Source organism: Jaculus jaculus, chromosome 1, assembly GCF_020740685.1.
Source record: "Jaculus jaculus isolate mJacJac1 chromosome 1, mJacJac1.mat.Y.cur, whole genome shotgun sequence".
Lineage (NCBI taxonomy): Eukaryota > Metazoa > Chordata > Mammalia > Rodentia > Dipodidae > Jaculus > Jaculus jaculus.
In genome coordinates this window covers 56,954,212-56,967,136 of record NC_059102.1, presented here as the reverse complement: position 1 = coordinate 56,967,136, position 12,925 = coordinate 56,954,212, and the positions used below count along the sequence as shown (strand labels likewise).

At 47.8% G+C, this 12,925-nt stretch overlaps 1 protein-coding gene and 2 non-coding genes across 5 annotated transcripts in view; 1 reads left to right on the top strand and 2 right to left on the bottom strand.

Annotated features, from left to right (window-relative positions):
* Kank1 (KN motif and ankyrin repeat domains 1) overlaps window positions 1-12,693 on the top strand; it is a 270,405-nt gene extending 257,712 nt beyond the window's left edge. For all 3 annotated transcript variants that reach the window (XM_045145275.1, XM_004653151.2, XM_045145270.1), the window contains 6 exons: window positions 1,848-1,935; window positions 5,057-5,276; window positions 8,570-8,712; window positions 9,247-9,447; window positions 11,196-11,294; window positions 11,723-12,693. In XM_045145275.1, coding sequence (XP_045001210.1) covers window positions 1,848-1,935; window positions 5,057-5,276; window positions 8,570-8,712; window positions 9,247-9,447; window positions 11,196-11,294; window positions 11,723-11,785 — 814 coding nt within the window. In that variant the 3' untranslated portion in view covers window positions 11,786-12,693. The remainder of the gene's footprint in view (window positions 1-1,847; window positions 1,936-5,056; window positions 5,277-8,569; window positions 8,713-9,246; window positions 9,448-11,195; window positions 11,295-11,722) is intronic.
* LOC123457903 lies at window positions 4,534-4,603 on the bottom strand. The gene has a single exon (XR_006635256.1). It is a non-coding gene; the product is annotated as a small nucleolar RNA U2-30 (small nucleolar RNA).
* Window positions 4,711-4,794, bottom strand: LOC123457904. The gene has a single exon (XR_006635257.1). It is a non-coding gene; the product is annotated as a small nucleolar RNA U2-19 (small nucleolar RNA).
* Window positions 12,694-12,925: the final 232 nt, after the last annotated feature.

The following is a 12,925-nucleotide window of genomic DNA, read 5'->3' as shown; positions in this document are numbered from 1 at the left end:
TCTCCTAGATCTCTTAGGGTAGCAAAGAGAATGGCTTGATTGCTAGTCTCCTTCGTTTTCTGACACTTTAACTTCTTGCTGTCTGATTTTTACACAAGGACCCACTGTCTACTTCACCTCACCATATATATAAAGACATATATGAAAATTTTGGTTACCAGCATACTTGTTTTTCAAGATTAGGGGTTTTTGTTTGTTTGTTTGGGTTTTGGTTTTTGGTTTTCAAAGTAGAGTCTCACTCTAGCTCAGGCTAACCTGGAATTACCTATGTAGTCTCAGGGTGGCCTGGAACTCACAGAGATCTCCTACCTCTGCCTCCCACGTGCTGGGGTTAAAGGTGTGTGCCACTATGCCCAGCTCTTTTGTTTTGTTTTTTGAAGTAGGGTCCCATTCTAGCCCAGGCTGACTTGGCATTCATTCTGTAGTCTCAGGCTGGCCTCAAATTCATAGCAATCCTCCTACCTCATCCTCCTGAGTGTTGGGATTAAAGGCATGCACCACCACACCTAGCTAAGATTTCAGATTTTATATCTTGGTATGTATCAGAATTGTTGCTACAGGACCAGTGTGTGTATAAGAAACAGGTATTTGGCCTCAGCCAACTTGTACTAATTGTAAGGGTGATATGTGTTGGCTGCATGTCTGTGGTTGGTTATTGGGTGGTAAAAATTCAGCACTGGACTTGAAAATATAAATAACAGCTGGAAAAAAACTCACATGCTATGGCTGGCTAAGACATATATTTTGAAATACAGTAAGTTTTAGACGCTATTAGTAAATGTGGGTTTGATGGTCATAAAACAAGAAAAGATGAAAACCTCAGTATGGTTTTCCACTATGTAAAATATAAAGGGTATATTTCACATTTGGCAAATGAAAGTTTAGCTCACACAAGGTAAGTCCTTCTACCCTCATTTCCAAATGTTTTCAAATGGGTTAAATGTCTTGACGTCTAACTTTATTTTATTTATTTGACAGAGAGAGGGGAGGGGAGGGAGAGAAACAGGCAGATAGAGAGAGAGAAAAAAAATGGCCACACCAGGACCTTCAGCTACTACAAACGAATTCCATACGCATGTGTCACTCTGGCTCATGTAGGTCCTGGGGAATTGAACCAAGGTCCTTTGGCTTCACAGGCAAGCACTTTAACTGCTAGGCCATCTCCCCAGCCCTGACACCTGACTTTTTAAACAGCTCTATTGAGATGTAATGTACTTTTTATATTTTATTTGTGAGGGGAGGGAGAGAGAATGGCGCACCAGGGCCTTCAGCCACTGCAAATGAACTCCAGACACATGCACCACCTTGTGCATCTGGCTTATGTTGGTCTTTGGGAATCAAACCTGGTCCTTTGGCTTTGTAGGCAAGCATTTTAACTGCTAAGCCATCTCTCCACTCCTGATTCTTAATTTTTTATATGTGTTAAACATGCACTTCTTGAGTCAGGGGTTTAGTGTGGTAGTGGATTTATATTAATTTAAATCAGTGGTGGATGTGTACTAATTTAGACCTCCTTAACCTCTTAAGGAGTAAAAATATTTTTAAGAACTTAACAATAAAAGGAACAAAAATTCTCCAAATGTTATTTCACAGTGTCCTAAAAGCCAGACGGATGTAGCTGGAAGCTACCCTTACAAAGCCTTTGATCTCTGGCCAAAGGTATTGGCTTTGTGTGATGACATCAACTGCAGATGCCTAGAGACACTGCCAGCCATTGCAGCCTGCTTAAGGCTGGCTCACAGCCACTGTCTTCTAAAGGTCTATAGAGGTTGAGATAAAAATCACTTTCCTTTTATGGACAAGCCTGAGCTTTCTCTCTCTTTTTCTCTCTCTTTTCCTCTTTTTAGGTATGAATTAAGTGAAAAGATGTTATCTGCATGCAACTTACTGAAAAATAACATAAATGATCCCAAGGCCTTGACCAACAAAGATATGGTGAGTCAGACTGATAGGTGCCATCCTCAGTCTCTGCAGAGTACGCAGGGCAGGGCACTGGAGCTGTTGTGTGTGTGCTTGTCCCCTGGGCCATTTCTGGCATGTGCATCACGCCACCCTGCCTGTAAGCACACTGTTTCCCTGAGGCCCAGCTTCGGACATCTTTTGCCCACCCTCCACTTTTCTGCGGGTGGAAGCATCTGGAGCACACTTACTCGCAGGAAGAAGCGGGGGTCTAATTGCAGGCGTTCTTCCTTCTACACCCTCTGCCTCTGTCCACAGAACCTTCTGATCCAAGCAGCAGCATCCCGGAATGTTTTTTAAGCATAGTTTTCCTTTTGGAAAGACCTATCTGGGCTGAGGTCAGCATTCCTTTTGGTTATGAAGGTGCTTATTATGTTCTGGTGTGGAATGCAGGCGGCCACTCTTGTTAAGCAGGAAAACAGCTGCACTGTCATCTCTCAGTGAGCGATTCCGAAGCGAGCAGTACTGAGGTTGTGGCTACCTTCGTGATTGTGAGGGGAGACATAGGACACACAGATATTTCTGTGGCAGTGGGTAATCTGATGCATTGCTAAGTATGTCAGTCTCGTGCATGGATGTTTGGTGGTACAGCTACTTGCTTAGGGCCATCCAGCCCTCTCACTGACAGTTTCATCTTCAGGGCATTGAGGAGATGTGGCTCCTTACATTAATTTAATATACATGGATCATTGCGTGTGGTGTTTTATATAGCAGCTGGTACAAAGTTGACTTAGCTCTGATTCAGTTAGGAAAACAAAACATTAAGGCTAGAAGAGGACCCAAGGAGGTATGTAATCCTAGAAAAGCAAGTAGGTTTCCTTGTGGGTGACAAGTCCAGTTAGGATGCTGAGGGTCCTGTACATCTGGTCAAGATTGGCGATGGCTGTGTCCACTAGACTGCAGCATCCAAGCTCAGCACTGAGGAGTGTGTCTAACCCAGAGCAGCAGCGACCAGATCACACTAGTCCTGGAACTAGACTGTCCTGTTTCTTTTGTTCTGTTTTCATTTTGAGACAAGGTCTTACAGTGTAGCCCAGGCTGTCCTACAGTTTTTTTGCCTCAGTTTCTCAAATGCTGAAATTACAGGAGTGAGCCACCATATCCAGGTTACAGTAACCCTAGCTTGAGTATATGTCCTCGGTTTATCAGCCACACTGCCGTATCACGTGGCCTCTTTCTAAACTCACTGTCCCCAAATTTGTACGTAGTACTATAGAAACCTAAATTCATTCATCATTTGAGTCATATGCTAAAAAAAATGCTAAAAAATGGAGGTTATGTTTGCAGAAGGAATTACCAAATAAAACTCTTGGTCACAGGCAGAGTAGCACTCCCCGGTCAGATTCATTAGTACAAATCAAATACTTGGCTGTGCCTTGGTCACAGATGATAAGACCATAAAACTTCAGTGTTGATAATAGCCACTCATTTCAGTGTGGTTGAAAATGGGTGCTGTAGGATCCCAGATTGTATAACCATCACTGAGTTTCTTCTTCAACTCGTCTCAGAATACTAGACTATGGAGCCTTAGTGAAGGACTTTACATTTCTGTGTCCCCCAGCTAGCCAAGCAAGGAGTCAGACCCTCTGATCCATACCTTGTCTTATTGGTTGAATTATCATTCATTGTGCTGTGAAAAGTAGAGGACATGTGAGTGATCACAAAGCCCAGCCAGGGAATCATATCAGGACATGGCCTTTTGGCAGTAAGAGTCAGGACAGCCAGAGGTCATAATTTCCCCTCTTTCTACATACATAGAAGACTGAGCAGAACAGAAAAAAAAAGTGGCCTAAATATGGCTGAATGGATTAAAACTGAGTAGTCAATTACAGGGAGATAGTGTGTAACCCTAACCTCACTCTGCAATAGAAAGAGGACTTCCTGGATCTTTCTCTGATGCATTTTTAAAAAGTAGGCCATGCACACGTGGTGGCAAACTCATGAAAGAGGGCACGTGGGAAGGTATAGCTGTCATCGCCAGCACTGGCCGGGTCGTCACTGATCTCCCACCGGCCAGAATTCAACTTGAGTGTCCCGAATTAAGGTCTGGTGTAAGGAAGCAAGAGTGGAGCCAATGATCTGAGACAGATGATCCCAGTCACAAAGACTTGTTCCAGACTCCTCCTCGATCCCTCTCCATGAATGAATATTTGCACTGGGGACTGGAGTCGGGATTGGCTGGCTACTTGCTGTGGTCTCCCAGCCATGTGCTGTGAAGGAGTGGGAGTTAATCTGTATTGGAAGGAAGCAGTATGGTTGAGGGTGAACTAATTAATTTCTTCCTGATTTCTTTGAAAATCATTTACTAGGCCAGCATAATTCCATAATATGGACAGCTCAAAAGGGGAGCCAGGCCTGAGTGTTTTAGCCTCATCACAAACACTACAAAGAGAAGGCAGTATCCCCCACTTTGCAGACATGGAAACTGAGGTGCAGTATAATTTAGGTTCTCCAGCATTATTAGTTCATAAATAACAGAACCCAGGATTGAACTTTGGGAACCTGGCTCTGTATACATTGCTGCTGCACACTGATGTGCATGTGTGGTTTTTGTTGTTGTTGTTGTTGTTGTTTTGAGCTCAGGTCAAGTGTAGAAACCTTCATAGTTACAAAGTTCAGTAGTAAAATCTTTTCATCATTGCTCAGAAATGACTAAATAAGTAACCTTTCACACATGCACACACTCACATACATACACTCAGACAACCACACATAAGACAAACACATTTTAAATTACTCTGTAGTTTTGCTTCTCAGAACAATAGAGATCATGCATCAAGAAGACTAACAAGCCTTCTTTCTGATGCTCAGATTTGGCTCTTTTCATCATTGATCCACATCAGTATGAGTAGATCTCAGAGAAATGTGTGGCTTTTTTTAAAAAATAGAAATCAGAGTGCGTCCTGTACATGGTTAAAACCAGAAGTGATGCTCAGGTTTTTGCTTGAAGCTGTTCTTGCGGCCTTGGGTTTCACTGGTGTTTGAGAGCTGATGGCAGTTGCACTTTGACTATAAAAAGGCTGGTTACTTGGGCTTTCATCTGGGCTCAGGAAGGGCTATAAATAGAAGGACTAATGGCAGCCTGGTGTTTTGGCAGAGATTCTGTCTGAACACCCTCCAGCACGAGTGGTTCCGCGTATCCAGTCAGAAGTCAGCCGTGCCGGCCATGGTGAGCGACTACATCTCGGCTTTCGCGGCCATCTCCCGGGACGTGCTCCGCTACATCATCAACATGGCCGACGGCAACGGGAACACCGCCCTCCACTACAGCGTGTCTCACTCCAACTTTGAGATCGTCAAGCTGCTCCTGGGGGCAGGTGCGGAGGCTGTCCCATCTTTCCTCCAGCAGCACCCCAGTTGTGGCCTGTCTCCCAGGAACTGGTTTGGCCATTCCCAGATATTCTGGCCATCCAGAGCCCTTCCATTGCTTTCCACATGGTGTGGCAAGAATACTGTTCTGGAGTCAAGTATGGGAGGCTTGATGTTTTACCCAAAGCCAGGTCACACTCAAACTCTAGATCTATTTTGAAAGGGGGGTTTGAAGTCACTCTTGCTACAGGTCAGCTGCGTTCAAGTGAGGTATGCCCCGCTAATAAACGACTCACGGTTGCTCCTCGCCGACCCACGTGGGAGCCGAGTGCTGCTCGTAAGGCCACGATCAGGGTTCATGTCCGTGGACCGCTCCAGCTGTCCTTGCACATTGACCAGTGGCCTGGTAGAAGCGAGTGGTTTCTTGAGACGGGGACCAAGCAAATCCACAGCAGGAGCTTCATGTCCCCGCCAAGATGCACTGCTACTGAAGCATCAAGGGCCAGGTGGGGTGGCATGTACCTTTGATCCTGGCACTTGGGAGGCTGGAGGTAGGAGGATTGCTGTGAGATCGAGGCCACCCTGAGACTATAGAGTGAGTTCCAGGTCAGCCTGCACTAGAGTGAGACCCTACCTAAAAAAACCAAACTCTGAGCCAGGCATGGGAGCACTCGCCTTTAATCCCAGCACTCAGGAGGCAGAGGTTAGGAGGATTACTGTGAGTTTGAGGCCACCCTGAGACTACATAGTGAATTCCAGGTCATCCTGAGCTAGAGCGAGACCCTACCTCAAAACACTCACAAAAAAAATTTTAAGTGTCATCTGAAGCATCACATGAGCCAAGGAGGGCTTCTTGTTGTATCTGAACCTTCTTAATGAAAATAGTGCTTTGCCTCCTAAAGCACAGACATGGGGCTTGTTAGACATAAAGGGAGAGGGCGGTAAAGAAAGGGTTTCTTGAGAAATAGTAAGCTTCCAACTTTGTGTTCAAGTGGAGCAGCCCAGTGTACTGTCCCCAAATCACTGAGATAATATTTCTGGTATGTGACAAGTACAGAATTTACTCAGTGTAATGACATATTATCAACACCTAATTTAGAATGTGCGGTGAAATTATCTGGTGGCCTGATGCTTTTTACTCTGGCTTGGTAATGTTGGATTGCTACAGAGGAGAAATCCAAGTACATTTACCCTTTCTTCCTTTGCTCTGTTTACTTATTTCCTCTTCTTCTCCCTGCCCCCCAATTTTGTTGTCATTGCAAGGCAGGGTCTTACTCTAACCCAGACTGGGCTGGAACTCACTTTGTAGACCCAGCCTGGCCTCGAACTCATGGCAGTCATCCTACCTGTGCCTCCTGAGTGCTGGAACTAAAAACGTGTGCCACCATAAGTGGCTTTCTCTCTCTTTGTGGTGTGTGTGGTCTGGGGATGGAGCAAGACCTTGTGCATGTAGGGTGGAGTTACTTCCCAAGTCTGTTTGTTGCCTACTTTAGTGCCCACGTAAGGGGATAACTGCTTCTGTCAGACAGGAAGGAACTGCAGACCTCCTGCCCTTTGGGGTTTAGGCCTTCTGAACTATAAGCAGCTAGGATAAAGTCAGCCCACATTACTGTTAAGATAATATTCCATGGAAGCTGAAACAAGAATTCAGAATTACTCCTGACATGAACAATGTTATATACCTTTGGAACATAGATATCTTGGCCAATTAAATTAATTATTTTGTTTAATTTTTTTATTGGTCACCATTTTGGGGTGAATTTTCAGCTCCATAGTGTGACTCGAGGTTGCTTCAGCATTTGCGGGACTGAAGGGCTCAGACTTGAGGCCCTCGGGTGCTTGTGTGTGCACCCACCTCTCTCCAGACTGTGTCCTGTATGCAGCAGACCGAGACCCCAAGCAAAAGTGCCTGCTTGCCCCTTAGGAGGTAGGAACCTCCTAAATGCTTAAGATTTGGCCAGGACAAAAGCTTATTTCTAGTCCTCACCATCCTGTCACTTCATTGTAGGCCGGAAGACGTCTAATGAACCACAGATCAGAAAGGGTCAAGCCCATCGGGTCTGGTAGTCCTTGGCAGTTTTTCTTAGAGGACTTACTACATTATCATTGCTCTCGGACCAAAAGCCCTAGAAAAGCTATATGGTTGGACTTCTGCTTTTAGGGACCCCACAAGTTCAAGGAGTGAATTCAGGGCAGCAGGTCTGAGGAGGGGTGGATAAATAAGCAACGCCATATTTGGTGTGCTATGCTCAACTTTTGGAAATGCTCTTTTATTTGTAGCTCTGTGTCTCTCACTGCAGAACAGTGAGTTCTGAGCAGCTGGATGCCTGCATCCCACGTTAGTGCCCATTCTCCAGAACAAGCAGTACTTAGAACTGCCTTGCATACCTCGAACCTATCACATACCAGTTGCAGGCAAGGCACACTATAGTAACTTCCTGTCATTTCTTGTGTTGCAGCCAGCCCTGCCCTATGAGATAGAAATGAAAAGCTGTTTGAGTTAAAAACATCTCTGAAAAAAAAAAAAAAAGCATGTCTTTAATCCTAGCACTTGGGAGGCAGAGGCAGGAGGATTACCATGATTTTGAGGCCACCCTGAGACTACATAGTGAATTCCAGGTCAGCCTGGGCTAGAGCAAGCTCTCACCTTGAAAAGCCAATAGATGAAAAGGCCAACACAATGGCGCACATCTTTAATCCCAACACTGAGGAGGCAGAAGGAGGAGGATCACTGTGCGTTCAAGGCCAGCCTGTGACTATACAATGAGTCCCAGATGAGCCTGGGCTAGCTTGAGACCCTACCTTGGGGAAAAAAAATAGTCTCCTACGGGTTTAGGGAGGTGGCTCCATAGACAAAACACTTGGCATGCAAGTGTGAGTACCTGAATTCAGATCCCCATAACCCACATAAAAGCCAGGCATGGTTGTGGTGGGTGTCTGTAAGTCCAGCATGCCTGTGGCAAGAAGAGAGGTGGAAGCAGGAAAATTTCCGAGAAGTTCATGGGCCAGCTAGACTGGAAAAGGCAACAGTAAATGATGAGACAGCCTGCTTCAAACAAGGGAGAAGGCCAGGGCTGGAGCCTCAGGTGATCCTCTGACTTTCACTTGTGGTGCACATGCATTGTACCTGACACACACGTGCACACACTCCCAAAAATGTCTCGTGTCTCCTTCTGAGTGACTCTTAGTCCCTGAGCCCTCGTGGCTGTTAGCTGGAGCGCTTTGAAACACACCACTACTTCCCAAGAACCCTTGCTGTTGCTGGGAGATGGCCGTCCCTAAAGAGACTCCTTTCTTGCAGATGTGTGCAACGTGGACCACCAGAACAAGGCAGGGTACACCCCCATCATGCTGGCGGCCCTCGCGGCCGTGGAGGCCGAGAAAGACATGCAGGTCGTGGAAGAACTCTTTGGCTGCGGGGATGTGAACGCCAAGGCCAGTCAGGTCAGGACTTTGCGCCTGTCGCTTACCATCCCATCACTGTTCTGACCCATGAGAGCTGACAGACCCGCGGTCACCAGGCTGATGAGACAGCGCTGGCAGCATGCTGCCAACTGCCGTCCATGCACCATCAGCAGTCTTCGCTGACCGACACAGCCACAGCAGCGATGCGTGGCCTTCAGTCTCACACTGGAAACCTCTCCTCACTTTTGCCCGGCTTTTCCTCTGTTGGCAGTTTGCAAAGAAACTGTGCGACCATGTCTGCACACAAGGGACTGAGTCCCCGCCACAGGCCCGGTGCCTGCTGACTCCCAACTATCTCTGGGCTGCTGTGGCTTCATGCCAGATGCAGAGTCCCAGGTTCCGATGTGCTTACAGCCTGACCTTACACCTCTTTAGAACTTTCGGAACTACGCTGAAAACTTGACTCCTTACTTCGTGGTCCTCCTTTGCTCCCAGCTGTGGTTTCTCCATGCTGGGCCTCCCCCTGCCCACCCAGTCTGGTCATCTGACTCCCACTGTTATTTCTTCCCACAGGCAGGGCAGACGGCCCTCATGCTGGCAGTCAGTCATGGGCGGATAGACATGGTAAAGGGCCTGCTGGCCTGCGGGGCTGACGTCAACATCCAGGACGACGAGGGCTCCACTGCCCTGATGTGTGCCAGCGAGCATGGGCACGTGGAGATCGTCAAGTTGCTGCTGGCCCAGCCGGGCTGTAATGGCCACCTAGAGGACAATGTGAGTATGTCCAGTGTACCTCCAGCCGAGGCCTTGGCAGGCAGATCCTCCCTCATGTAGAGTCCCGCTTGGCAGAGTTTACCATGGGTAAACTGATACTCCGTTGGCCAAAGGCAGAGGCAGAAAGAGATGCAGGCCCCACCCCCAGACTTACGAACATGTTTGAGAACCAGTGCTCTGAAGAGGATTAACAGACCCGCGCCGCGAGTCAGACTCGGTGGAGGTGACAGCTGAGAGGTCCACAAGGAAGCGATGACCAAGGCTGTCACTGGTCCACTTAAAAAACACATTCATCAGCCGAAGCGGGATCACTTGTGATTGGGTGAAACCCTTTGCCACTCAGATGAACTCACGGCAGGTGACCCATGATGGCCCATGGACGTGAATAAGCTGTGACATGAGAGTCCCACCGCCCTGAGCTTTGGCTTCCCACTGCCACCCAGCCCGTTCCCATCAACACCACTCTAACCTTCTCACCCACTTCCAGCCTTCTCCACTCCCAGGTAATGCTTGACCAGGGATCCTCAGAGGCGAGGGGACACACACTGGCAGGCAGAAAGCACAGAGCCTTTGCTGGGCTCTGGTTCTGTTTCTGAAAGTTTATCTCTATGAAGCACAAGCTTAACCCAGAGTTCCCTTCAAAATGCCAAAAAGTTAGAGGGAAAACATCCTTTGCCATAAATTTCAGATCCCACTGGGCTCAAGCCAGCAGGCAAAAGCAAGTGGAGGTTTTCAGTGGACCGAAAAACAAACCAGCCCCCTTGTCAAGAGAACACGTTGCTTCCCTCTGGGAGCGAGTGTCCAACTCACCCTTCCTCAAGAGCAGTCTCTGTCCCATGCATTTGGGGTTTTGTTTTCTTGCTTTTCTATTTTTGGGCAAACTTGCTTGGTAGTGGTAAGAGTCTGTTGAGCCACAGAGATTTCCAGAAATCCTGGCCGTCCAGGTGAATTGCCAGCTTCCTTGCCCGTAAGTGAGTAGAACGTCCACCTGACATTGAGAAGAAAAGCAGCTTTCGGGATTCACAGTGTGGGAGGCCAGGACCCTAAGACCCAAGTGCATGTGAGTCATTTCCTGTGGTCCTGGGACCAGCAGAGAGTCCTTATTTCAAGATGGAAGGAAATCCTCACACTGCTCTTCACTGGGGTGCTCATTCCCCTGTATCCATCCTGCATTGTCACCAGAATCCAGCAGCTAACTGGAAATGTTCCTTTCCCACGGGTAATCACTTGCCCTGGGATTTCCACAAGACACCTATGTGCATGCAAGAAATCAACACGGAGTGCTCGCGTGTGGGTGTGGCCTGTAGCCCTGAGGAGAGGTGCTTGGGTTCAGGGTCACAAAGGAACCTTGAGGTCTTTGGCAAATGGCCAGGTCTCCTCACACACGCTACAGTACTTGCCCGGTCCTTTGAGATTATAAGAGGAACTGAGTTGGGTTTCTCCCCCCCTCTTACCGCCCCTCCTGGGCGATGGAAGGAGCGCGCGGGCGTTCCTCATGGGCGCCTGCGGCTGTGAAGGACGCTGGCCTACAGACCTGAGCAGGCGGCGCGGTTCTCCCTGTGCTGGTTTCCTGTGGGTGCGGGCCGGCCTCACGCTTCTCCACATCCTTGGGCTATCACAATTACAAGTCCAGAAATGTTCTAAGCAGATGGCCAAGTTTGGGGGCCCTGGAGACTATTCTGCTACATTTTAGATGTCTGACAGTTTGGGGAACTCACCCTGGCTTGTTCTTGACGTTTCGTCCTCAGGATGGCAGCACCGCCCTCTCCATAGCCCTGGAAGCCGGACACAAAGACATCGCCGTCCTTCTCTACGCCCACGTCAACTTCGCGAAAGCCCAGTCTCCGGTCAGTGGAGGCCGCTTGGCATCTGCCAGCAGGCTAGCAGGCCCCCTTCCTGGAGGGTCTGGCGGGGAACACGGGTTTTGTGTTGGTTTTGCAAACAGAAGTTTCCTTTGACCAGAGCTTAAGACTGCATCACTTTTGTCCTCCCCTGAGGGCTAGGCCTGCTCACCCCTGGGAGACAGAGCGTTCATAAGGAGCTGTTTATCTATGCACAATGATACATCTCGCTGTGATAATGGATACATGTCACCGTGTTCTTGGCATGAGTCCCAGAGCTCTCTCTGGGTGGGAGGTTGGTTGCTGGGACAGCTGGACAAGACCTGCTGACGCTGGCTGGCCTTGGAGCCGTGCCCACTGCTGTGGACATCTGTCCCATGCACTTGGCCAGAGGTCACTTACTAACTCCTACTGTTCATCTTTCCTGGTTCTAGGGCACCCCCAGGCTTGGAAGGAAGATGTCTCCTGGTCCCACTCACCGAGGCTCCTTTGACTAAATGCGAACAGCCTTCCACACGCGTGCTACCACAAAGCTGCTAATTGTTCCTGTCGGGGTGACAGATAGTGAATGTATATGGTCTGAGCCTGAGCTGACCAGTGAACAGAGGCACACGGGCACAGGCTGAAGGCTGACATTTTCACGGGGGAAGCAGAGCTGGCAGGAGATGGCCAGGCAGGGCTCTGGCCTCGCTCTATGACTCTCCTCTCTGGGTCACACGCAAGCCCGGCTCTGGCTACTGAGTCTGCTCTGTTAGATTCAGAGGTAGGAAACAGCAGCCTGACCCAAACAGGCGGCTTCTCCTGTAATACAGGTTTCAGGTTCTCCTTGGCGTTTTTTAATTCTCCACAAATATTTATACTTCCCCATTGTGGATCCACTGGGAAGCTTTTTCAAGATAACATTCTAGAATGATTTTGTTAATTTTTCTCATCTATCTTTTAAAAGAAGACCTAAGACTAAGATCATCTGCAACTTGGGCCCCAGGCTGATAGTTTCTGGTTTAAAAATAGAACATGGGACCGTACAGACTCACACAAGGACATACTTCCAGTTGGCTTATGTAGGTGGGTGTATTATACGGCTTTTTTATGTAAAAGATATCTATATGAAATTGACACCATATTTTCAACTTTTATATTCCATAGTGAATAAAGTCATGAAGAACTCTGCATAACATGACCCCATTTTTAATGATTGCACAGCCCTGTCTGTATCTAATGCAAAAGGTGGAATGATGTTAGAATGGACTACGTATGTGCCGCTAGAGACACTTAGAAGTAGGCTGTGTATTTATGGATTCCTTTATATCATGTCACATTTACTTTGGTCCTGTATATGTATTTAAATGTTTGAAGTGCCTTAGACTCTTGCCATATTTTCAAAATAAAATTTCATTAAGCTCCTTTCCTTGTCCCTGTTTCATCACTGACAGCTGTCTGCCTGGCTCTGTTGACTTACAACAGTGGCTGCCACAAAGGCTGATGGATGAACTGAACGGGGAGAACAAGTGTGTGGTCTGCTGGCCTCAGGCGTTAAGGGGGGCAGATCTTCTGAGAGTACTTGACCATGACACAAGTTCCACATCCCCACGTTGCCTGTCACAAAGCTGAAATTTAAGACCTTATTAGACAGACAG